At 59.0% G+C, this 23,431-nt stretch overlaps 1 protein-coding gene across 5 annotated transcripts; it reads left to right on the top strand.

Annotated features, from left to right (window-relative positions):
• The first annotated feature begins 5,644 nt into the window (after positions 1–5,644).
• LOC105071060 (ATPase family AAA domain-containing protein 3) lies at positions 5,645–23,420 on the top strand. 5 transcript variants are annotated; one of them, XR_012511508.1, is made up of 16 exons: positions 5,645–5,964; positions 9,325–9,401; positions 9,997–10,098; positions 10,342–10,401; positions 10,935–11,004; positions 11,179–11,344; positions 11,449–11,518; positions 11,986–12,141; positions 12,656–12,712; positions 12,853–12,978; positions 13,246–13,370; positions 13,652–13,703; positions 14,034–14,104; positions 14,951–15,065; positions 16,115–16,223; positions 22,554–22,691. XR_012511508.1 is itself a non-coding variant. In XM_074377719.1 (16 exons), the coding sequence occupies exons 1-16, from the start codon at positions 5,763–5,765 to the stop codon at positions 16,349–16,351; spliced, it is 1,617 nt and encodes a 538-aa protein (XP_074233820.1). In that variant the 5' UTR covers positions 5,645–5,762; the 3' UTR covers positions 16,352–22,547. The 5 variants fall into 5 exon arrangements, 3 of the variants coding, with proteins under 3 accessions (XP_074233820.1, XP_010955968.2, XP_045374576.1); XR_012511509.1 differs by lacking the exon at positions 22,554–22,691 and adding an exon at positions 16,346–22,547; XM_074377719.1 differs by lacking the exon at positions 22,554–22,691 and adding an exon at positions 16,346–22,547 and having other exon boundaries at positions 14,951–15,118.
• Positions 23,421–23,431: the final 11 nt, after the last annotated feature.

Here is a 23,431-nt window from a genome sequence, read left to right as displayed (position 1 = left end):
AAAAAAGTCTTGGGTGGAGGCCAGTGGTACCCAGGCTAGTGCTGGGGAAGAGGAGAGGGGAGCCATCCCCCTCCCAGTGCTGGGACTCAGGTCACCATGCCACTTGTGGCCTCTCTATGCACCTCCTCTTCAGAGAGCGTGGGTCCCGTGTTTGTGGGCTGGGACTGGGTGGTTTGGACCGGGCGTTGCTGGAACCAGGGGCAGCCAGCCCGCTCTGCAGGATGGCCTCCATCTCTGCTGACACAGCCACACCCTCAACTGCACTGAGGCTTCCCCCCGCCACTTGCTAATGGGAAGAAGAGCCCCTCACCCAAGCAACTGCAGCATCGAGAGGGTTGGTCTCGGGGCCCCTAGTAGCATCTCAGTCTGCCTGCTGGGGCCTGGTGGGCCTGTGTGTGGAGGCAGGTTCCCCGGAGCTGCCTGCCACCTTTTCCCAAGCACCTGCCTCTGAGCGTCATGAGGCCCCCGGCCTACGTGCCCAGGGCTTGCACTGCCCATTAGTTCAGTGTGCTTGGCATTCGTGGGAGTAGCCTGTGCCCAGGGACCCCTGCCCTGCCTGTGTGAGCAGAGTAGGGAGCAGTGGAGCTGGGCTAAGGTTGTGAATCAAACCCTGGGTGCCGATGGTTGTGACTGGCCAGGCCAGAGTTGGGAGGATGCTCCTGGTGGATGTTGTTTCTCATCCATGTCCTCCCAACCCCCTTGAGGCAGGCCTAGGGAAGCCTCGGCCTGTGGCTATGCGGCTTTCTGCTTACTCCTTGACCGGTGGTCAGCAGTAAGCAGTCAGCTAAGGGTCAGAGACTCCTATGATCTCAGCTGCTGGCGAGTGTGAACAGCAGGGTCCCAGGTCCCAGGCAGCACTGCCCAGCAAGGGGAACCCTCCCCAGGCCTGGGACCTGGGCCGGATGCACCCCCGAGGGGCAGACCTCCCCCCATAGAAGCCTGTGTCCCTCAGCCTGAACCCCTTGGGGGCTTGCAGGTCCAAGTACACTGGCCACCCAGAAAAGTCCCTCTTCCACACTGAGCCCCCAAGCCCAGCTTGCAGAGCACCCTGCAGGTGGCAGGAGGAAAAGTGGGAGATGCTGGCAGGTCGATTCTTAAGGGCTCAGTCACACTCTGAAGACAAGTTGAGTGATGAGCCCCTTCCCCAATCCCAAGAGAGGGCACAGTGGCTGGAAGACACACAACCCCACCCCCTGGAAGAGGCTCTGGGCTCACCTACTCTCTGCTGGATGCTGAGGCCCAGTGACAGGAGCCCCCACTCCCCTCTTCGTGCCAAGGAACGCCTCTTCTGGAAGCCCTCACCTTGGAAGTGTTGCCCTTTGCTTCATCCCAGTCTTTAAAGGTTTTTGAGTCTGGGCCAGTCTGGGAACAGTCTCCAGGTCTCCTGCCCCTCCCCTCCACCTCCCGTGACACGTAGGCCCTGACTCCTTGGTTTACTGTGGGTCTGGGGCCGAGGCTGCACCCTGCAGCCACTTCTTAAGGCAACTATGAGCTTCCCGGTGCACCTGAAAGTCAGAAAGGGCTGTGCAAGAGGTCCTGATCCATGTAGTGGGCCGGGTCCATGTGGCAGGAGTGGGCCAGGCTGGGGAGGAACCCGCTGCTTCCAGAGGACCCCAAAGGAGGCTCCCCCCGTGGTGCCGGGAGGCCTGGTTCTCACACTCACAAGGATTGCTGCCGTGTCCCAGGCTGTAGGAGGAGAAACCCAAGGGTCCACCAAGGCTGCGTGTCACACTTGTCCCATTTGGGGCCTTTGCTGCAGCCCAGGGCTTGCCTGACCATGGCAGGGGACTGCGAGGGCCAGGTAATGGACAAGCTGCCTGTGAGAAGGCTGGATGGCAGCTAAGTCTGGAGTCGGGTCTCGGGGAAGGAAGTGGGCGTCCACAAGGGGGTGGTACAGCTGGTTACTCCCTGGGGCAGGAGCAGTTTCCATGGCGACAGTGATAAACTCAGTTGAGTCCGGAAGCCTCCTGCGGGGGTGAGGGGGCAGTTTGGGGAAATTAAAGCCCCAGGGCAACAGCTGTATGTCTGCTGCTTTTTTTCCCCGGATGAAAAATTTTCTTCCAACATCCGTTCCAAAATGACGTCAAGGGGAATCATAGCTCCCCCTAGAGGTGAGGGTGGTGAGGTGCGGGCCCAGGGGAGACCCTGCCCCTTGGGTCCCAGCCTTGGGTGCAAGGTGGACACAGCCCAGCAACACAGTAGTGAGGGGAAGGTGTGGCTGCCAGCACCATTTTCGGGAAGGGGACTGAGGTCTCCCCCGCAGGGGCCAAATGGGGTGGGCGCAACCCCTCTTCACTGACATGTTCACTAGGAATTAAAACACCTGCCACTAATTTCTCACTTCTCAGAAATGGCAGCGGTGGACACACCCATGACAAATTATATCCGCCTAGCCACAGACACTATATGCACAGGAGCAGAGGCCACGGCTCACCTGACCCCAGAGCCACACGTGGGGTGCACAGCTTTGCCTGGGGGAGGGGGTGAGAGCCATAAGCTTCTCGACTCTGCATGGCTGGGGTCCCGGCCGGCTCCTGTTCCACTGCTGCTTCTGCTCCAGGGCCAGCTCTGGTGGACATGAAGGCATCCCAGGCAGGGCTGGGTGGCTCTGTCTCCTACTGGCAGCCACTTACAGCCCCTCTGGGAGAACACTAGGGCTCCCTTAGTGGCCATGGGGTTTGAGCGACTGCTGGTCTCAAGGTCTGTCCAGACCATGCAGCTGATCCTGCTTTTCTCCTGAGAAGGCAGAGGTCCCAACTCAGCCCTTTAAAGCGAGGGCCAGTGCTCACGGCACGTCTCCTGTCCTTAGCCGGGTGGGCAGGAAGCTGAGTGCCTATTCTCAGGCCCCCCACCCTGTGTGCCTCTGAGGATGGCTGGGCTATGCTGGGCTGATCTGTGGGTCCAGCTGGTGGGGAGCTGGAGTGAGGCTCCCTGGAGGAGAGGACAGTGGCTGGGGCATCTGAGCAGGGAACTGCTTACCAAAAGCAAACAATGCAGGAAGACAAGGCTGTGGGGACAGTGAGCTTAGGCTCAGTCCCAGGTCACCATCCAGTCCTGAGCCCAAGGCAGCATGCCTGAGCGCTCAGCGCTGCTACCCTCCTCACTGCTTCTTAACCCCCGGAGCCAGGAGGAAGAGCTGCAGGCACCCTGCTTTGGTGGGTAGCATGGGGACCCTGGGGGCTCAGGCTCTGGAGGGCCAGGCTGAGCAGCCTTTCTTTTGGCTGGACTGGGGTCTGCCCAGTAGGGGCAGGTGTGGGGTGTGCGTGGGCTGAGGCTCCAGAGACTGGGACCAGCAGGTCCTTTTGGAACCTGGAGAGAATGGGAGTGGGAGGGGCCCAGCTGGGTGAAGGAGACAGACTAGTCCCTAAAGGCCCACCTGTCTAGGAGAGCAAGACTGAAGAGGGATGCCAGGGGTCTGCCAGTCCAAGTGGACAGGCTTCTGCACATGCGATGTCCCTGGGAGACACCAGGCAGGTGAGGCAGGTGGTCACTGCAGCCTTAGTGCTGGGAAGCCCTGGGGCCTGACTGGAAGGTCATAGTTCTAGGGTACTGTGAAGCTCCCCAGAGGTCTGGCCCAATGCAGAGGACCCAGAAGCCACCCCAGCTGCCCAGGCCCTGGGGGCAGAGTGCTCTGCACTCGGCCTGGGTGGGGTGCACTCTGCTGCTGCTGGCCTGGGCTCCGAGGGGCAGCTGTGTCCCCCACTCTGGGCTTAAGGTCAGGCTGGAGGCCAAGCTGTCCACCTGCATCTTTAACTTCTGCGGCTCCCCTCCAGGTCTTCAGTGCTGGAGGACTCCCTCAGAGAAAACTGCGCTGTAGGGAGGGGGGATGTTGGGGGAATCCTGTCACCTAAACGGCTCAGCATGGGCAGCTGAGAGCCCACTTTTGTCAGTTAAACATGAAGGCATCAGGCAGAAAGCACCTTCCTGATTCCCTCTTAATGACTCACTGTCTTTGGGAAAGGTGTGTCTGTCCTTCCCAGCGGCTTCCAGTCTAAGATTTAAAGTGACCAACACCAGTGGACTGGCCATTTTGCGTGGTCCGTTGGAAACTGGAAGTGTGAGTGGCGCTACTCTGAGAGGAGAAACGTCCATCAAAGGGAGGGAGTGCAGTCACCTAAATCTTGAGCAGCAACCAATGCTTTGTTTTTTAAATTAAGCCAAGTTAAATGAAATTGACTTTTTTGTGAGACTGACTTTTAAATGCAGAGTTTTATTTTCAAAGTTGTAACTTTTAGTGTAAAAGTACACAAGCTTGCCAAATGCTGGCCTGTGGACAAGGACCTCATGTCTCTGACCCATTTCCTCTTCTTTATCCAGTGAAGCCCCCTGGGGTGCTGTTGGAGGTATGGTTTTCTACTAGTCCATAAAAACCTGGATGATGGCCAGTGGGGGGCAGTTGGCTGGAAAACTCATTTGTTTTTTCTCATTTGGAAACAAAATAAAACAAACAACAAACCCCAGACAGAATCATCTTAGAATTATCTTTTTCCTATTTTTATTCAGGTTTAAAAATGTTTTCAATCTAATGGAGAAACTCATTCTGTATAATTCTGGGAACTTAACAAATTCCATCAGGGAATGATAGCAGGGGATATTGGCCCAAGAAGTGAACTTTGCTAACTTTGGACACTGAGTTCTAGAGCAACGCTGGCCTCTGTTCATCCTTGTCTCCCTTTGTCTAAGGCGGTCTGGCTTGCACCTTGGTCCCTGAAGCAAGCACACAGCCTTTGGAGGTTCCCAAGGAGAAGCCTCACCCGTCAGTGACCAGAGCCTGGACCCCTCAGCCCTGTGGAGCTCTCCTCCAGAGAGGACGTCCTCTGTGGGGCCTTGCGGGCTCTGCCTTCCCATACTCCTGGGGTTGGCGATCTGTCCCTCTGTTATGACCCACTTTGAGAAAAGAAAAGAATATGCAACCACGACCACTGAGGTTAGCTGGACGCCCGGGAGAGCCCTTCATCCTATTGACAGTTGCGGGCGACTGGCTGAGGCCGCGCTTCTATCATTAATCTTAGTAAGCGTCGACTGTGTACGCTAACACCGAGACTCACGGAGAGCAGCCTCACTCCTCCAGGCCCGGCTCGCCCTGTGCCGCCCGACTGACGGGGCGGCCCGGCCTGCGCTGAACACGTCCGGCCTGGGCTATGCGCTCCAGCGGTGCATGCGCTTGCTCTCGGCTTCTGGACCCCTCGGCCGCCAGGTCCCCCCCACCACGGGGCCCCCGACACCCCCGGGCCCCGCGCCCGCCCCGGCGGAGTTCTACCCCGCAGATGGCCGCATCCCGCAGGCTCTTCCTCCCGCGGCAGCTCCCTCGGTCCGGACCCCGCGCATCAAGAGCTCCCGAGCTCCAGTACCTGCTTCGCCGTGGCGGAGGCCGGAACTCCGTGCGCGCCCATAGCAACACCCCGGCCAGTGTCGTTGCTATGCGGCATGGACGTGTCGAAAGGCGCACAGGTGCCCAGCCCCTCAATTTTGTCCTCGATCGGCCCCTGTCACCTGTCACCTCGCCCGCCCCCAACGGCTTGCCCCGCGGAGCCAGCTCCAGCCATCGCGGCGGCGGTGCTGTGACGTCACGGTCCTGGCGGCCAATCCAAGGGCCGCGCGCGGGACGTGGCCCTCACGCGCATCCGTCGCCCAGAAGGAAGGGGAGTTGTTGCGCCTGCGCAAGGTCTCTGCCGCCGGCTCGCAGCGCGTGGAGCCTTCTCCGCTTCGTGCGCATCGGCTCGGCTTCGCCTTCCGGCGGCGGCACGCAGCGCTCGCGTGTCATGTCGTGGCTCTTCGGCATCAAGGGCCCCAAGGGCGAAGGCGCAGGGCCGCCTCTGCCCCTGCCGCCCGCGCAGCCCGGGGTCGAGGGCGGCGGGGACCGAGGCGCAGGGGACCGGCCGGCGCCCAAGGACAAATGGAGCAACTTCGACCCGACGGGCTTGGAGCGCGCGGCCAAGGCGGCGCGCGAGCTGGAGCACTCGCGTGAGTGCGGCAAGTGAGCCGGCGAGGGCGGGGCGGCTGGACCGGGAGGCTCGGAGGCATATGGCTCTCCGTGGTCTGAGTAATCGAGCGGCGAGGGGCCGTGGGCGGTCCCTCTTGTCGGGCGAGGAGACCGATCTCCAGCGGTAACCCCGCCCGAGCCACCTTGCGTGCAGAGAGGTTCGGAATCCCCCACCCACTTCTGGCACCTTCCTTGGTGCCACTCGTCTCTCAGGTGGGGAAACCAGTGCCGAGGGACTCAGAAGGTACAGGTAGGTGGCGGAGCTACCCACTGACCTTCAGTTACCACCTCTTGCTGGGGCCACGTGGAACGGCCGAGGCTGGCCCGGTCGCAGGTCCGTTTATGGTGGTTGCTAGCAATTTTCCGCTTAAGGAAGGAAGCATGTTTGAAGATCGTTGGCATTAAGGAAAGTAAGATAGATTTGCATGTATTACTGGGAAATGTTAGCCTTCAGGTTGGCGAGGTCTGTAAAGCAACAGGTAGGTTGGCCCTTGCCCAGCTGATGACCTTCCTGACTCAGGCCCTCAAGGCATCAGTGGTGACTGTGCCATCGTTAGATTTATTTACTTATTTTTTGATGGAGGTACGGGGGATTGAACCTAGAACCTGGTGCATGCTAAATACTCACTGTACTACCACTGAGTTATACCCTCCCCGACTGCGCCTTCATTAAACCCATGGTTTTCCTCCCAACTTTCATTTTTTCTGTGGCTTTAACAGTTTCCCTCAAGATTGTAGCATCTGTGTAAGGGTCTGGAATGTAGCACATACTGAGTAGATATTAGTTGAAAGGACACAGTGGCTCTCAAATTTGTAAGCAGAGTTGCCCTTTTCTCAAAGAGAAGCCTTCCAAGCAGGTATAAGAATCTTCCTGGCCTGGCACTTGGTGGCTCAGTCCCTGCCCTTCCACAGGGGCCACAAGAACATCCTGGCCAAAGATCTCGAGTCTGTTTGACTCTCAGATTCTGGGAGGGACATTCAACACATTTGGGTATTTGGGCCCGGGCCCAGGACAGCCTGTTTCCATAGACCTAGCTGGAACACTCTCCTCCCCAGAGCAGGTGTATTAAGTTTGCAGGATAGTTTCAATCATCAGGTTGTATTGAGAGGCAGTCTGGGCTTCAGGACCCTATAGATGATGACAGACTTTTGACACATGACCTAATTTCTTAGGCTGCTGTGTGGATTTTGCCCATTCACCGTGCCAGGAATTTCAGTTTTTCTGCTTTTAGAAGCTGAATCCTGTCTCTTGGCCCCCCCTAACGCATGCAGTCATATGGGCCAGCGTGAATAGCGTTGAGTGTGTCCGAGGGTAGCAACTAAGGGACCTTTCCTACTTCCTGTCTACTTGTGTCTGCAAATTGTTCCCAAGTCTCTTACACTGGCTGCCCCAAAGCTCTTGCCCCAGGACATTCTCCACCAGGGTCCCCAGGGCCTTGGCCTCTGCTCTCTGCCCCCAAGCAGCTCCTGCAGAGTTCTCAGCTGCCACCACCTAGTGACGTTTCTACTTGGACTCTACCTCGTTTTTCTTCTGCTGTCCTTCCTGGCTTCACTACTGACCAGTGGGAGAGGTTTCGCTCTGGTCTGCCCCCCCTTCCTGTCCCCAGACCCTCCTTCCCGTGGTGCCTCAGGTCCCTCTGCCCTGTAGCCCCCCTGCAGGCGTGTCTTTGGCAGATGCTCCCAGTTCGCAGCCCTGGTTAGCTTGCGCCTGCTCTCATTCACCTCACTGCTGTCTCCACGCAAACCAGGGGTGTCCTTAGCTGCTCCTTGCAGCGTAACCACCTGTTCCCTGGGCCCAGCCTGATGCTACCTGGTTCCCCAGCTCTCCCAGGCCCTCCTAGGAGGCCAGAGCAGCACATTTGGCCTTGGGCTGTGCTCCTCATGTATGTACAGGATGCCCGAAAGAGCACCTTGCCTGTGGTGGGTGCACTTAATGCTGTGGCGTGCAGTCTCCTGGTGCAGGACGAATCAAGGTGGTGTGTCAGCATTGAGAGTGTGACCTGTGATTAGTGGGGCTCTTGGGGGCCTGGGGGCCAGGCCCTGTGCTGAGTGGTTTGCCCACTTTCTCCCTGAGTTGGGGGACAGAACTCTTCTTACTCCCTTTGCAGGTGAGGCACTCAGGGGTGAACCTGGCTTGCCAAAGGCCACATTGTGAGTGAACAGGGCAGCTGGGACTTGTCTGCTGCACCAGGATGAGCACAGGAGCTGTTGCGCCCTCCGCCCCCGGGGCAGAGTCAGCCCTTGGCTTCCTAAGCAACCAGTGCACCAGGCGGGACCCTGATGCCTTCCTGCTGCTGCTCCTCAGGGGCGGGACCTTAGGTCCCAGGGACCCAGGGGAGGGCCTCACGGAGGCTCCAGAAGGTGGCGGCTCTGGCTCCTGACCGGCCCTGAAGGGCCTCCCCAAGCTCTGAAGCTAAACAGCGCGCCCCAGCTGACCACCCAAGCGCTTAGAGCCAGTTAGTCCCAGGGGTCACGCTGTAGTTAGCGACGTGTGTGCTACAGGTTAGGGACGACAGGTGTGGGGTCTGCACTTACCTTGAAGGCCTCAGAAAGTGAGATCGTGGGGGGAGCGGTGAGGGGCCGGGTGGGAAGCAGCCTGGGAATGAGGGTTCCTGCCTTCTCTCCACGCTCCTTTGTGTTAGGTTGTGGTGGACTGTTGCGCCTGGAGGGCTGCGTCATCACAGAACTATTAGGGCTGAGATTAGGGCTTTTTCAGCAAGAAAACTACGGAGTCAGGTTTTTTTTCCAGAACAGCCACATATCGATGCACATGAATTTCTCCTCACGAAGAAAACACTTGGAAGCCGTTAATAACCCATGTGTTAATACGGCCAGTGAGGAGCCGTCATCCTGCTCGCTCTGGCTTCCTTCTGCTTTAATCCTCGTTTGCTTCTCATTCACCTTCTTGCCCGCGTGTTTGGCGGCAGATCAGCAGGGGGAACCAGAGGCTTAGGAGAGAAGTGTGGGAACTTGACAAATAAGGACACTGTGGCCACAGGCTTGCCGTTTGTTTAATTGGCAAACAGTCACCACGTTGACCTTCCTCCTGTCAGCGGGCGTGGGGCAGCCTCTTTTGGAACCTTCTGGAACCTTCTGGAATATGAAGGTTCCCTGGGGGTGAGACCTCACACGCGGGGTTTCCCGTTGGGGATAGAGCAGACGTAGGTGGCCAGATGGGGTTAGTGGCCCTTGGAGGGAGGGGTCACTGAGCAGGTGTGACAGGAATGAGGATGGCTATGTGTGCTCTTGGCTTGAGATGGATTGTGGTCTCCCTGGACACCCCTTGCCACGTGTGTGCTGCTCGCCTGGTGTCCTGATGTCTGCGCCCCCACCCCCCGCAGGACACGCCAAGGAGGCCCTGAGTCTGGCGCAGATGCAGGAGCAGACACTTCAGCTGGAGCAGCAGTCCAAGATCAAGGTGGGTAGCGGGTGTGTTGCTGGCAGACGGGGCTTGTCCCCAAGGTCATGGGAGAGCCCCAGAGAGAGGATGTGGTGGTGGGGCTCGGGTGCCCCCTTCTAGCTCCCTCTGGGAGGGAACTGGGGGATGACAGACGCAGGACAGAGAGTTCTGCCCAGAGCCTCCTGGAAGGGCAGGTGTGGGTGGGAAGTCTGGCCCCCTTTGAGCACGGAGCAAGCGCAGAAAAGGCCTAGGCTCCACCCTGCCCGGTCGGCACACAGCGCAGGCACTGTGGAACGTCTCCAGGAGGGAGTGACAGCCGCCCCGGAAGCCATCTTGCTCCTTCAGGGCCCAGCCCGTCTGTTTTCCTGGCGCGTCTCTGTCGGTGGGCCCGGCTTCCCGGGAACCTCGTGTGGCTGCAGCTGAGAGCCGGTGGGCCTGGGCAGCGCTGGTCTAGGCTGCATCCCTGCCCAGGGGCTACACAGACCTGTCTGGCCTTCTCAGACCCCGCTCAGACTCAGACCCCGATTCAGGGGAGGACTATTGAGGTGGCCGGAGCTTGAAGCTGGGGTGGGGGCCATGCAGGCCCAGCTTGTGGCAGCTGGTTGTCGTGCAGGAGTACGAGGCCGCCGTGGAGCAGCTGAAGAGCGAGCAGATCCGTGTGCAGGCGGAGGAGAGGAGGAAGACCCTGAGCGAGGAGACACGGCAGCACCAGGCTGTAAGGGCCTGGGTGGCCAGGGCGGGGCGCACCTGGGGTGGCCTTGTGCAGACGTCTGCAGCCCTGGGTCTCTTGGTGTGGAGTGGGACAGGAGCCCTCGTGCTCACGTGTGTCAGCGTGGCAGGCGTGGCCGAGCCGCTTCTCCGGGGCTGCAGCGCCCGTGGAGTCTGGGTCTGGGCGATGGTTCTGCCTGGTCCCAGCCTCTCCATCTGGGCTTGTTCATGACGCCGTCTCCCTCCCCAGAGGGCCCAGTACCAGGACAAGCTGGCCCGGCAGCGGTACGAGGACCAGCTGAAGCAGCAGGTGGGCTTGGCACACCAGCCCATGCAGGGCAGGCGGGGGCTGGAGTCTGGGTGCTTTCCCCCTGTGGTAACTGCTGGGTCCTGGGCAGCTGCACACGAGGCACACGTATTCGGTCCTCCAGGCTCCGGCGCGCCCTGCTGCATGGCCTCCATGGTGGAGCAGGCTCGGCTGCTGAGAGGGTTCTCCCTGGAGAGACGTGACTGGAACCTGGGCAGGACAGGCTCACGGGGGGCATTCAAATGTTTGTGCCTGTCGTGGGCACTTGAGCTTTTAAACTTACCCGTCAGGCAAACTGCCCGCTTTGTGAGAACAGCTGGGGGTCTGCCCTGTGCTAGGGTGGGGGCTCCTGAACGCCTCCCCCTGGTGCCCACCTGTCCTGTTGTGTTCAGACCTGCCTGCCGGAGTAGGGGTGGGTGTGCAGACCCCAGAGTGACTGTCCCTGAGGACATATCTGAGGCCAGAGCAGGTAACTGATTGATGTTGACTTTTACCTAATTTAAAGCCTTTTCCCTCCCCTTGTGGCTTCTCTTCAGCAAGTTCTCAATGAGGAGAATTTACGGAAGCAGGAGGAGTCTGTGCAGAAGCAGGAGGCCCTGCGACGAGGTCGGGTGCAGCGGGGACCCTAGGCGGAGGCTCCTCATCCTGCAGGACCAGAAGGGTGGGGCAGTCTGGGCTCACTCCTCTGGGAGCCTGCCTGCCAGGGATGGGCTCTGGGGGTGGTCACAGAGGGCAGGGAGGTGGTGGGCCGTGGGCTGAGCACCCCCTTGGCCCCTGCAGCCACGGTGGAGCGGGAGATGGAGCTGCGGCACAAGAATGAGATGCTGCGGGTGGAGGCTGAGGCGCGGGCCCGGGCCAGGGCTGAGCGCGAGAACGCCGACATCACTCGTGAGCAGATCCGCCTGAAGGCTGCAGAGCACCGCCAGACCATCCTGGAGTCCATCAGGTGAGGCTGGCCTGGTGGGCGCCCGCGGCCCCTTCCTCTGCACTGGCCCCTCCACTGGCCCTTTGTCCAGCTCAGGCTCAGGTCCACTTGCTCTTCCGCTGCAGGACGGCTGGCACCCTGTTTGGTGAAGGGTTCCGTGCCTTTGTGACCGACTGGGACAAAGTGACAGCCACGGTAAATACCACTGCCATCTTACCCCGTGACGCGGAAAGGCGCCTGGGCTGGGACTCTGACCTGCTCATTACCATCCCTCTGCTCGCTGGTGCCCGCCCGCTGGAAAATGTAACTGGAAAGCTGCTGGTGGGACGTGGCAGAGGCTCCGGAAGTGGGGGTGGGGGCAGAAACCCTCTTCACTTCTGCAAGGGCTCTCCCCACAGTGTTTGGTTTGCCATCAGCCTAGGGGTCCCTCTGCTCTTTGTGGCTGGAGCTCCACTCGTCCTGCTGGAGCGCACTCTCCAGTAGGTCTCGTTTTGTCAGTAACAAAGGGTGTTCATGATAGGCTTTCTGATACCTCGCCTGCCTGGAAATGCTTTCTGTATCCTGTGTACCTGAGTGCCAGCTGGGTGTGGAATTCGGGGTTGCAGGCCTTCCACTGGGCAGGGGATGCGGTGGGCGTCACTGCCTCCTCTGTCCTGCTCCAGGTGGCTGGGCTGACGCTGTTGGCTGTCGGGGTCTATTCTGCCAAGAACGCCACGTCTGTCGCTGGGCGGTACTTTGAGGCCCGGCTGGGGAAGCCGTCCCTGGTGCGGGAAACCTCCCGTATCACGGTGCTGGAGGCGCTGAGGCATCCCGTGCAGGTAACCGCAGGCCTCCTGGAGCTGCGCGCCTGCCCGGTTCCTTGCGGTCCTACAGCCAGAGCGCACATAGGTCCTCCTCCCCCTTTACGCCAGCACGCTGCCGTCTCTTCCTACATGTTGATTTGCGTTTGACTCTTCCTCAGTGCCGTCCCTTGGGCCCTGTCGCATCAGCACTGGGGGCCCTCACCCCAGTCCACTTGGTCCCTCTCTGGTCCCCCTGGGTTGACTTAGGGTTGTTCACAAACTTTCGGGGCTCCAGCAAGCTGTCCTCCTATGAGAGCAGCTGCTGGAAGCAGCCTGGTGTGCTGCCTTCCCCAGGGTCATGGGGGCTGTGGCCGCACAGGCTGTGCTGCGGGCGACGGATGAAGACGAGTAAGGAGCCTGTGAGCCTCGCGGCCCAGCCCCGCCGACGTCTCACCTGCCGGCCTTCTCTCTGGGGCTGGTCGTGCAGGTCCTGGGGTGCGACCCTGCACCTGGCGGCTCTGCAGTTGACCCTGGTGCTCCCCACCCGCAGGTCAGCAGGCGGCTCCTCAGTAAGCCTCAGGACGCGTTGGAGGGCGTCGTCCTCAGCGTAAGTGCTGCTGCCCCTCCCGAGAGTGTCCCCGCGGAGCGGGGTTGCTCTTCCTTCTGGAAGCTGGGTCTGCTGGCAGAGCCTTGCCTGGGAGATGCCCAGGAGGGACAGACTTGGCAGCAGAGTGTGTCCCCTGGCAGCCCAGCCTGGAGGCCCGTGTGCGGGACATTGCCATTGCCACCAGGAACACCAAGAAGAATAGGAGCCTGTACCGGAACATTCTGATGTATGGGCCGCCCGGGACCGGCAAGACGCTGTTTGCCAAGGTCAGGGCGCGGCCAGGTCTGGGGGCCTTCGGGATCTCAACTGCTCGGGAGGGGTGCTGTGGGCAGTGCGCAGCTTCTGGGGAGAGGGTGCTGGTGTCGGGGCCACAGTGGGCTGGGGGCAGCCCCTTCCTGGCTCTTCCAGGCAAGGAGTCCCCCAGCATGTGGTCCGGACCTCTGTGGCTGCCAGTGGCGGGGCAGAGGCTTGGACCGAGCCAGCTTTAAAGTGGGGGTGAAACACTGCCTTCCCCTGCCCACCCTTCTCGCCAGAAACTTGCGCTGCACTCGGGCATGGACTACGCCATCATGACCGGTGGGGACGTGGCCCCCATGGGGCGGGATGGTGTGACTGCCATGCACAAGGTCTTCGACTGGGCCAACACCAGCCGGCGAGGGTGAGCCAGGCGCCTCCTGGGAACGGGGGTCAGTGACTTTCCCCGCAGCCTGTCCGCGAGGTACGCGAGCCTCTTGGTGCCTCTGACTGTAAAACGTTTTAGACCAGGGGCCACCTGCCTGTCTTTAGTTCCTTTCTCACGACGCTGGCATTTGGCAGCCCCCATCTGTAGCCGAGGTCCAGATCCCGCAGGCTGGTGAGGGCCGCGTGTGGTTTGGGGTTTCAGGGTGGTACCTGTGCTGGGCAACACCACCTCCTCATGAGGCCTCGTCCCCTTCTCAGCCTCCTGCTCTTCGTGGATGAAGCAGACGCCTTTCTCAGGAAGCGAGCGACTGTGAGTGTCTCAGAGCCTGGAGGGCCGGGCAGGCCACAGGTGGGTGGTCAGGGGCCCGTGCCAGAGCTGAGCAGAGCCCGGCGGCTTGGGCTGCGTCTGCACGTTCAGGCAAGGTCGTTGGTCGCCCGTGACTGGGGTCATGCTTCCTTCATAAACTTACAAAAGCAGAAGTTTCGAGTTTTCTTGATGTCAATCTTCAGCCTTAAGCTTAGACGCGTGAAGACGCCGCAGTGTTTGTCCTGGACGAGCAGGGGCTGTGCCCGTTTGTGGGGTCTGGCTGCTTCCTGAGCTCCGCTGCTCGGGCCTGACGCCAGAACTTTCTTTCTTTAGGAGAAGATAAGCGAGGATCTCAGGGCCACCCTGAACGCCTTCCTGCACCGGACGGGCCAGCATAGCAGCAAGTGAGGAGAGCCCATGTGCAGGCCCCTTTCCGGTACCACCATGTGGTCCTCATGGCAGCCTTTCACATGGGCCCTGCTGCCCCTGGGCGGCTGCCAGGGAGCAGAGCAGGCCCACTCCTGACCCGCGTGGGTGGACATCCCCACGTCTTCCGCCCATGCAGTGGGATGGCCAGTCGGGGACCGTGGGGCGTTTATGGGAGCCACTGAGAAGCTGCACTGGTCTCTGAAGCAGTGCCAAGTGGCACATGTTTGTCTCCGGGCCACTGCCCCTGACTTCAGGCCCTTGGCATCTCCCACTGTCCCTGAAATGGGCTGTCATAGGGTCACTCCACGACCAGGGGTCCCAGGGCACAGGTGGTCCTTCTGAACACCCTAGTCTTGCTCCTCTGCGTTGGCAAGGCCCTGCTGGTCCCTGAGGTGGTGTCCAGCCCTGCCAGTCAGCTATACGGCCACCATGCTGGACGCCACAGCCTGACCCACTGCTGGTGGGGACCCCACAGCCACTGAGACCCCCAGGGCATGAGTAGGTTCCTGCTGAGTTGGCGCCTCTGCTCTGCTGAGCCTCAGGCCCCGTGATCCCTCCTCTCCATGGTGAGGGGTAGGCAGGGGTCTGTCTCAGACCCAGGTCCCAGGGTCCCCGTCCCTCCTGCACACAGGGGGCTTACGTGGCCATCCCGTCAGGCTTTGCCATCGGTCAGGGAGAAGCATGAAACTGGGGCAAGACGGGAAAGGGTGTGCAGCCCAGGGCAACGTGGGGCCTTTGTGGGGTTTTTAGGGTTAAAAACTATCAGGTAGGTTCTGCTGGACAGCAGCCCTCAGCCCTTGCCGTGTCTGCGGCTGCCGCAGGTTCATGCTCGTCCTGGCCAGCAACCAGCCCGAGCAGTTTGACTGGGCCATCAACGACCGCATTGATGAGATGGTCAGCTTCGACCTGCCGCGGCAGGAGGAGCGGGAGCGCCTGGTGAGAATGTATTTTGACAAGTATGTTCTTAAACCAGCCACAGAAGGAAAGCAGTAAGTGTCCCCGCCGGCCATGGTCACGCCCCGCCCCAACACGCCGGGTTCCTCCCACCTGGGCGCCCAACCCCGATCCTGACCCGGGCCTCCCCATCCTGTCATCCCCTTGGCCCCCAAGCCTCGTCCTGCTCTTCCAGACACTCAGGTCCAAGCCGCCGCCTGGTTCTGGGTTGTGAGGGTGGTGAGCCTCACTCTGGGGCGGTTGTGGCCGTCTTGGTAGCAGGGCCCACAGCTGACCCTGACTCGGAAGCGGGGCCACTCACCAGCACAGGGCGAGGCCCTGGCTGCATAGGGAGGGAGCCCTCCACCCTGCATCCAGGCTCCTGGGCACCTGGGTGTGCTCCAGATAGGCAGGGGCTGCTCTATTCTGAGCCTCCCTGGGGCCCAGCTCAGCCCGGCTGACCTGAATCCCTCCTGTCGCTGCCACACCGCCCTCCACTCTGAGGCAGACTTTGCCAGCCTGCCCCTACCTCCCGATGGTCTAGACACTGTACCGTCTGAGGTTCTTAGGGCTTTTACTAGAGTTTGAGTGGCATCTCTGGGGCCTCAGCCAGGCCTGACGGGAAGGGGTGTGTGTGGAGGTGGGAACTGAGGTTCAGGCTGCTGGGCTGTGTGAGTGCTGGGTGGGGTGTGGAGCGAGGGGACATGGTGGGGATTTGATGGGGCGGGTGGTGGGGCCGGGTATACGGCTCCAGGGCACCCTACGCTCACCCATTCTGAGCAGCCCCACAGCTGCCCTGGGGGCAGGTCAGGTGCCTCCATCCTCACATGGCCCCTGCCCAGGCCCTACCCCAGCTCTAGGAGGAAGGTAGGTGCCCAAAGGGTCAGAAGGGTGGAGCAGCCAGACCCACCACACACTGGATGCCAGGGTTCCCGGCGCAGGCCCCTGCCTGGCAGACGCCCCTGCCCTCCGTCTGAGGGGAGCCACGGGTGCCACGGGCCTGGGTCTCTCTCCTGCGGGTGCTCGGGAATCACTCGGAAACTCCTCACCAGGCGCTTGAAGCTGGCCCAGTTTGATTATGGGAAGAAGTGCTCAGAGATTGCACGCCTGACCGAGGGCATGTCGGGCCGGGAGATCTCCCAGCTTGCCGTGGCGTGGCAGGTAAGTTGGAGGCGTGCCCCCCAGGCCAGAGCCCGGCCGATCCGGAGACCCCAGGGTCGGAAGGCGGCTGGCCGGGCCCCTGCCTCCCCGAGGGTTTGTGGTGAAGGGTTCTTTGCACGCAGGTGTGACGCGGTGTCCTGCTTTCCTGCCCCAGCCACTCCCTCCACCCCCACCACGGGAAGACGGGCCAGGGCTGCCTGTGGTTTCACATATTGTGGTCCTTGCTGTCGTTCTGGTCCAAGTCAGATGGGGCTCTGAAATCAGCAGCATGTCACGTGGTCATCCAGGTCCCACCAGCCCGAGCTCAGTGTCTCAGGAACCACTGGACTTTGTCCCACGCTGGGGCCCAGGGCAGTTGGCACAGGCGACTGCAGAGGTAGAAAGCACGGGGGACACAGCTGGGTCAGGCGTGGAGCATCCCAGGAGCTGCCTGTGGGCTCATCGGAAGGCTCAGGACGTGAGGAGCCTGGACTGGCTGGCGTGAGGGGTCAGACACCTCTTCCCCGGCTTCACACGGAGGGAGACCATGGGTTTTGGGATTGTCTGCTGGTGCGTGAGTGCCCTCGGGTGTCCTGGCTTTTAGTGCAGGTTTTCTGAGTCCCCCGGGTGGCTGGACTGTGGGAGTGGCTCAAGGCACACAGACTAAGTGGCCCTTGGTGTCCTAACACCCGGTTTTTCATCTGAAACGTCCAGCAGAAGTTCCAGGGATGCTAGTTGACCCCCAGGAGCCTTGGGTGCAGCCACTGAGATTGAGTTTCTCCGGGGTTGTTGCTGGGTGATTTGTATCTGTCGCCACGTGACAACTCGGCCGTTGTCCATTTGGGATGAGTGTGTACTTTATAAACTAAGCAGACATCTGCCTGGGTTTGAATGTCGCAGCCCAGTTACTTAGGGGGACCATGTTAGAAAGAGCTGGGTTCTGCTGCTGTAACAGTCAGTCCCAGGTCGGAAGCTCTGCCCCAATGTGGGTCAGCTGGGGGTTCTGCTCCAGGCGGGCCTCACAAGGAACTCCCAAGTTTGGCTCTGTTTCCACAACCAACAAAGTGGTCAACAGGATGTCTAAGTCAGCGTGGGTGCTGTAACAAAATGCCACAGCCAGCAGCTTAAACAGATGTTTATTCCCTGCAGTTCTGTGGGGGCTGGATGTTCCAGATCAAGATGGGTGGCGGGGGGTCCGATGAAAGCTCTCTGGTGTATCTTCTTATGAGGACACTGGTCCTGTAGGATCAGGGATCCACCCTTATGACCTCTTCCAACCTTGATAACTTTCTCAGGCCTCATCTCCAGATCCAGCCCTGCAGGAGACAGGGCTTCCGCATGAGTTCAAGGGAGACACAGGCATTCAGTCCCAGTGGTTGGAGGCGGTGGGTGCTCTCCCTGGGTTCTGGTCCTGACACCAGCGTGTATCCAGTCACTATTGGTCAGCTCCGCCTGAGGCCTGTCTCCTCCCTGCTCATGGAAGGAGCCAAAATGTCAGGGGTTCCACCACCTTGGACAGAATGTGGTGGGGTGTCTTCCTTTGTGGCCCCAGGTGCACAGGGCTGGGCTGCTGTGGCCGCTTCTGCCCACCTGCCTGTCCCCCTGGGCTGGACGGCCCGTGACAACCATGCTCCTCCTCCCGAAGCCCGCCCTGCCAGTGTCGCATGGACCCAGTGCGGCTGCCACCCCCGTGAGATGGTCTTGCTAGTGCAGTTCATGCTTCTTACCATCTGGAGTCACCTGTCGCGGGACTTACTGCTTTTTTTTAAACATAGAATTCACCATCTCAGCCATTTTTAAGGGCACAGCTCAGGGGCATTCAGCACATTCATGTTGTGAGCTGTCACCACTATCCATCTCCAGAACCTTCTCATCTCCCCAAACTGAAACTCTGTCTCCGTGAAACACAACTCCCCAGCCCCTCCTGCTTCCTGTCCTTGTGAGTCTGACTCCTCCAGGGCCCCGATGAGGAGTCGTGCACGTTTGTATGATGTTGATAATTGGCCTGTTTCACTGAGCGCCGCATCCTCGAGGTCCACCACCGTGTGCCAGGTGTCAGTCTCCTTCCTTGTCGGGGCTGCCTGATCCCCCGGAGTGCAGGGGTGCTCCGCGGTCACCTGGCTGTCCGCAGAGGGACACTCAGCTGCTGCTGCCTCACCCAGCTGTTGTGAGTGGTGCTACTGTGACCGTGGGTGCACAGAGCTCTCTTCCAGGCCCTGCTTCCAGTTCTGCTGGGTGCAAACACTCGAGCAGAGTTGGGGGCTCATGTGGTCATTCTGTGGTCAGTTTCTTGAGGAGCCTCCACACCGTCATCCACGGCAGCTGCGCCCCAGCTCCCAGCCCCCGCGTCCCCGCCAGCGCTTGCTGTTCTGGTTTTCGATAGTGGCCACCCCGACGGGCGCACGGTGGAGTCTCACTGCGCTGCGGGTTTGCTTCCCTGGTGGTCAGTGGTGCTGAGCACCTCGTGTGCGTAAGGGTCCTGTGTGTCGTCTTCGGGGGGGGGGGGGGTCTGTTCAAGTCCTTGGTCCCTTTTGAATTGGGTTGTTTAGGGTTTTTTGAATTGTAGGGATTGTTTATATATTCTGGATGTTAACCTTTTTTCAGACACGTAATTTGCAAATACCTTCTCCCATCGTGTGGTTGCCTTTCAGCTCTGCAGATAGTGTCCTTTGAAGCACGAAAATTTTTAATTTTGATGAAGTCCAGTTTACTTTCCTTTTGTCACCTGCGCTTTTAGTGGCATAGCCAGGAGGTTACTGCTCAGTTCAGTGTCTGGGAGCTTCTCCCCCATGTTTTTTCCTACTAGTTTTGTAGTTTGGGGCCCAATGTTTAGGTCTCTGATCATTGAGTTAAGTTTTGTGTGTAAAGTAAGGTAGGAGTGCAGCTTGGTTCTTCTGTGTGTGGATATCCCGTTTTCGCAGCACCATTTGTTGAAAAGACTCCTTTCACCCCCTGAATGGTCTTGGCACCCTTGCTGGAAATCAATGGACCACACATGTGAGGGTTTATTTCTGAGCTTTCTATTCTATTCTGTTGATCTGTCTGTCTTAATGCCGCCACCACACTGTTTTGATCACTGCAGCTTTGTAGTAGCTTTTAAAATCAGAGAGTGTGGGGGAGGGTATAGCTCAGTGGTAGAGTGCATGCTTAGCACGCACGAGGTCCTGGGTTCAATCCCCAGTACATCATTAAAAAAACAATTTAAAAAAACCTACAAACCTGATTACTTCCCCCAAAAGAAATAAGTAAAAAATAAATTAAAAAAATAAAACAATATCAGGGAGTGTGAATCCTCCAACATGTTCTTATTCAAGACCGTTTTGGCTGTGTGAGGTCCCTTGAGATTGCATGTGAATTTTAGAGTGGATTTTTTTCTTTCTTTTAAATTGAAGTATAGTCACTTTACAGTGTGTCAATTTCTGTTGCACAGCAAAAACACTGAAATTGTGATAGGAATGGCACTGAATCTATAGACTGCTTTGGGCAGTACTGATGTCCCAACAATACTGTCTTCTAATGCCTGAGCAGATGCCCTTCTGTGTTTTCAGTGTCTTTAACTTCACTGACATTTTCTGAAAACACTAGTTTTCAGTGTGCAGGGCTCTCACCTCCTTGGGGAAGTTCGCTTCTGAGTATTTGATTCTTTGTGATGCTGTTGTAAATGGAATTTCCTTTCCAGATTGTGCATCATTGCTATATAGAGAATCAAAGGGTTTTTGAGTGTTAATTTTCTGTCCAGCAACTTTGCTGAATTTATTACTTTTAACAGTTTTTTGGGGGGAAGTCTTTAGGATTTACTACATATAAGATCATGTCATCTGCAAACAGATAATTTTACCTCTTTCTTTCTAATTTGGATGTTTTTTATTCCTTGTTCTTGCCTGATGGCTGTGTCTACAGCTTCTAGTGCTGTTCTGACTAAAAGTCGTGAAAGCAGGCATCCTTGCCTTGTTCCTGATCTTAGAGGAAAAGCTTTCAGTCTCTCATCACTGCAATGATGTTTTGCCGTGGGTTTTTCTTATATGGTCTTTATCAGGTTGAGGAAATTTCCTTCCATTCCTAGTTTATCCAGTGTTTTCATCAAGAAAGGGTGTTGGATTTTGCCGAATGTGTTTTTGGCATCGGTTGAGAGGATCTGTGGTTTCTGCTCTCCGTATTGTTAACATGCTATATTAATCACATTGGTGGATTTCCCTAGGTCAACCATCCTGCCATCCCAGGAATAAATCCCACTTGGTTGTGGTGTATAATCCTTTCAATACGCTGCTGAGTTTGGTTTGCTCGTGTTTTGTTGAGGGTTTTACATCAGTGTTCACAGAGGGCCTGGGTCTGTAGTTCTCGTGTGGTGTCTTGTCTGGTTTTCGTGTCAGGGTGATGCTGGCCTCAGAACGAGTTAGGAAGTGTTCCTTCCTCTTCAGTGTTTGGAAGAGTTCTGGAGGGATTGGTGTTAGTTCTCCTTTAAGCATTTGGCAGAATTCACCCGTGACCATCAAGTCCAGGACTTGCCTTTTTTTTAAGTGAACTTTTAACCTTTTGAATAATTTCAGGTTCACAGAGAAGTTGCAAGGCTGGCATAGAGTCCCTTCCACGTTGTGGTGACTCACCACAGCCCTTGACTCCCCTAGGACCTGGTGTCACCCAGAGTCCCCCTTGCAATGCCCCGCGACATTCAGTCACGTCTCTGGCCTGCTGGGAAGGACGGGTCCCCGACGCCCCTTGTTCTCAATGGCCGCAGCAGTGGTGAGGATGCTGTAGAAGGTCCCTCACTGGGTTTGTCTAATACCTTTCTCATGACTAGACTGGGATGTGGGGTTTTGAGTGGAGACCCCAGAGGTGAGGTGTCCTTCTGGTCACCGCATCGGGGGCACCTGATGCCCACTCGACATCACAGGGCTGTTGGCCCTGGCTGCTTCACCAGGCCTCTCCATGGAAGTCAGTTTTCCCCCTTTCCTCATTTATTCGGAAGTGCGTCCCGAGGTCCAGCCCCTCTTGGGCAGACACATCTGCTCAGATGCTCCATGGTTCCACAAGGGCAGCTGCATGCCCTCCCCCACCTCTGCCTCCAGACCCTGCCCACAGGGCCCTCGGGGTCCCCACCCACCTTGCCGCCTCTGCTGCTTTGCAGAGCTTTGCAGGGGCAGCAGCCAGCTCGAGGGGGGATGCTCCTCGAGGGGGGATGCCCCTCAGGGGAGGATGCTCCTCGAGGGAGGATGCTCCTCGAGGGAGGATGCACGTTGGCCTGTGTGTTCTGAGAGGCCTTTATCCTTGGCCTCAGCGGGGTGCCGAGGACAGCTGTGTCCCCAGGGTGAACCAGCCTGGGTGAGCAGAGTGACTGGTCATTGCAGATGGTGGGGGCTTGTGCACAGTGCCCCGTGTGGGCAGAGGCCACTCAGGTAGCTGGAGAGAGACGGGACTGGCTTGGGCCCCTGCTTCGCAGGCACATGTTAGAGCCCCAGGCTGGGTGACAGGCAGCAGGTGGGGCATGGGGCCATCTGGGAGGAGTGCAGCCTGCCAGAGGTGACCTGCCAGCAGCTGAAGTGCTGTGGACCACACCAGGGCCTAGTCAGCAGAACTGTGGTTCCCCCACCCACACGCCACAGCTGGGAGCCCCGGGCACTGGGCATGTTGAGCAGTGGGCTGTCAGGAGCCCACAGTTCTGGGAAGACTGTTTGCAGATGGTAGGGCTGGTGAGGGGCAGGTCCTGGTGGACTACGGGTGCTCAGCATTCGGGGTCAGCTTGGCCTGTTGGGGCCCCTGACACCATCGAGATTGCTGGGGGTCCTGCCCTCCCTTCGCTGACTGGCCCGTGGTAGTGCTGCTGTCTGCGCCCCCACCCCAGAGCAAGGCTCTCCAGGTCTTCAGTTGGGGGGCTGGGCTGCTTCCTGACAGCGGGTCTCCAGCTTTCTATTTTTAGAAAGTCTTTGAGAAACTCGGTGGAGCAGGCAGCACTGGTGCCAGCTGGGGGCGTGGGCATTGCAGGGAGGGTGGCCGCTCTTGGCTGCAGGTTGACCTGTAAGCACACGTGTGAGGGCATCCTGCACGCACGGGGATGCCAGGCCTGTGCCATTGGCACGTTGGCCTGCATGTTCTGAGAGGCCAGGCCCCTTTGGCTGAGCGCTGGCCCAGGGGGCATCCCAGGCTTGGCCCCAACCTGCCCCTGTCCCACATCTCCAAGGTGGGGTGGGGGGCAGGTTGCAGTGACAGTGGGGCCGTCCAGGCTGCCTTTCCTGGGGCTGGCCCTGGACTACTTGGCGGGTGGTTCCTGGAACCAGTGGCTGAGGCCTGGCCCCGCTGCGGGCAGCCCCCCTCCCCACCCCGCGCCCTGCCTCAGTGCTCTCCTTTTCCTGCCAGGCCATGGCATATGCTTCTGAGGATGGGGTCCTCACTGAGGCCATGATGGATGCCCGGGTCCAGGATGCCATCCAGCAGCACAAGCAGAAGATGCAGTGGCTGAGGGCCGAGGGGGTCCAGCCCCTGCTCCCAAGTGTACCATCCAAGTGAGCTGGGCCTGGACACCTGGGGCACACTGGCCAGGTGACATTGCCAAGAGGAAACACCCAGGTGCCCTGTTTCCCAGAGGATGTGGGGGCACCGCACAGCTGCCCACCTCCCAGCATTTTTAATCTTCCTCCGGTCAGGGCAAGGGCAGCACTAGAGGCCTCCGCTCAGGACCAGCTGTGCTGTGCATCTTTGTGGTGGGGTTGGTTCCCCAGTCTGCCGCCCTCCAGGCTGTGGTGCTGGAGGGGGAGGGACAGGTTGGGGCCAGCCCCAGGACACTGTTGGGAGATGTCTGCAAGCCAGGCCCAGGTGGGAAGAGGGCACTGCCCCCCACGCCCAGGCTGACAGCTCATATTCCCAGGCAGGCACTGGGTGCTGCGGTTGACCAGCAATAGCGATCCGGCCAAGTGGGGGGCCTGGCCCTGCCCAGTCCCACTTGGGACCAGAACTGCATGCAGTGAGCAGAGCTGGCCCCTGTGAAGCCCAATAGAAATGCCCGCCTATCACTGTCCTGGGAAAGGAGGTGCCCCTCATGTCTGTGGGCCAGTGAACCTAGGGGCTGAGAACAGGCCCACGGCACCTGCTGGGGGCCATTCTTGAGGCCTGAGACCCGCTGCCACGGACGTCCAGTGCTGGGGGACTGCCCAGCCTGCAGAAGCCGCAGCTCACTCTGGAGTCGGGGTCTTTTTATCCAGAATCTAATAAAACCTTTGACAGTTATTTCCCAGCGT

The sequence above is a fragment of the Camelus bactrianus genome, chromosome 13 (assembly GCF_048773025.1).
Source record: "Camelus bactrianus isolate YW-2024 breed Bactrian camel chromosome 13, ASM4877302v1, whole genome shotgun sequence".
NCBI lineage: Eukaryota > Metazoa > Chordata > Mammalia > Artiodactyla > Camelidae > Camelus > Camelus bactrianus.
This window is presented reverse-complemented; position numbering and strand designations above follow the sequence as displayed.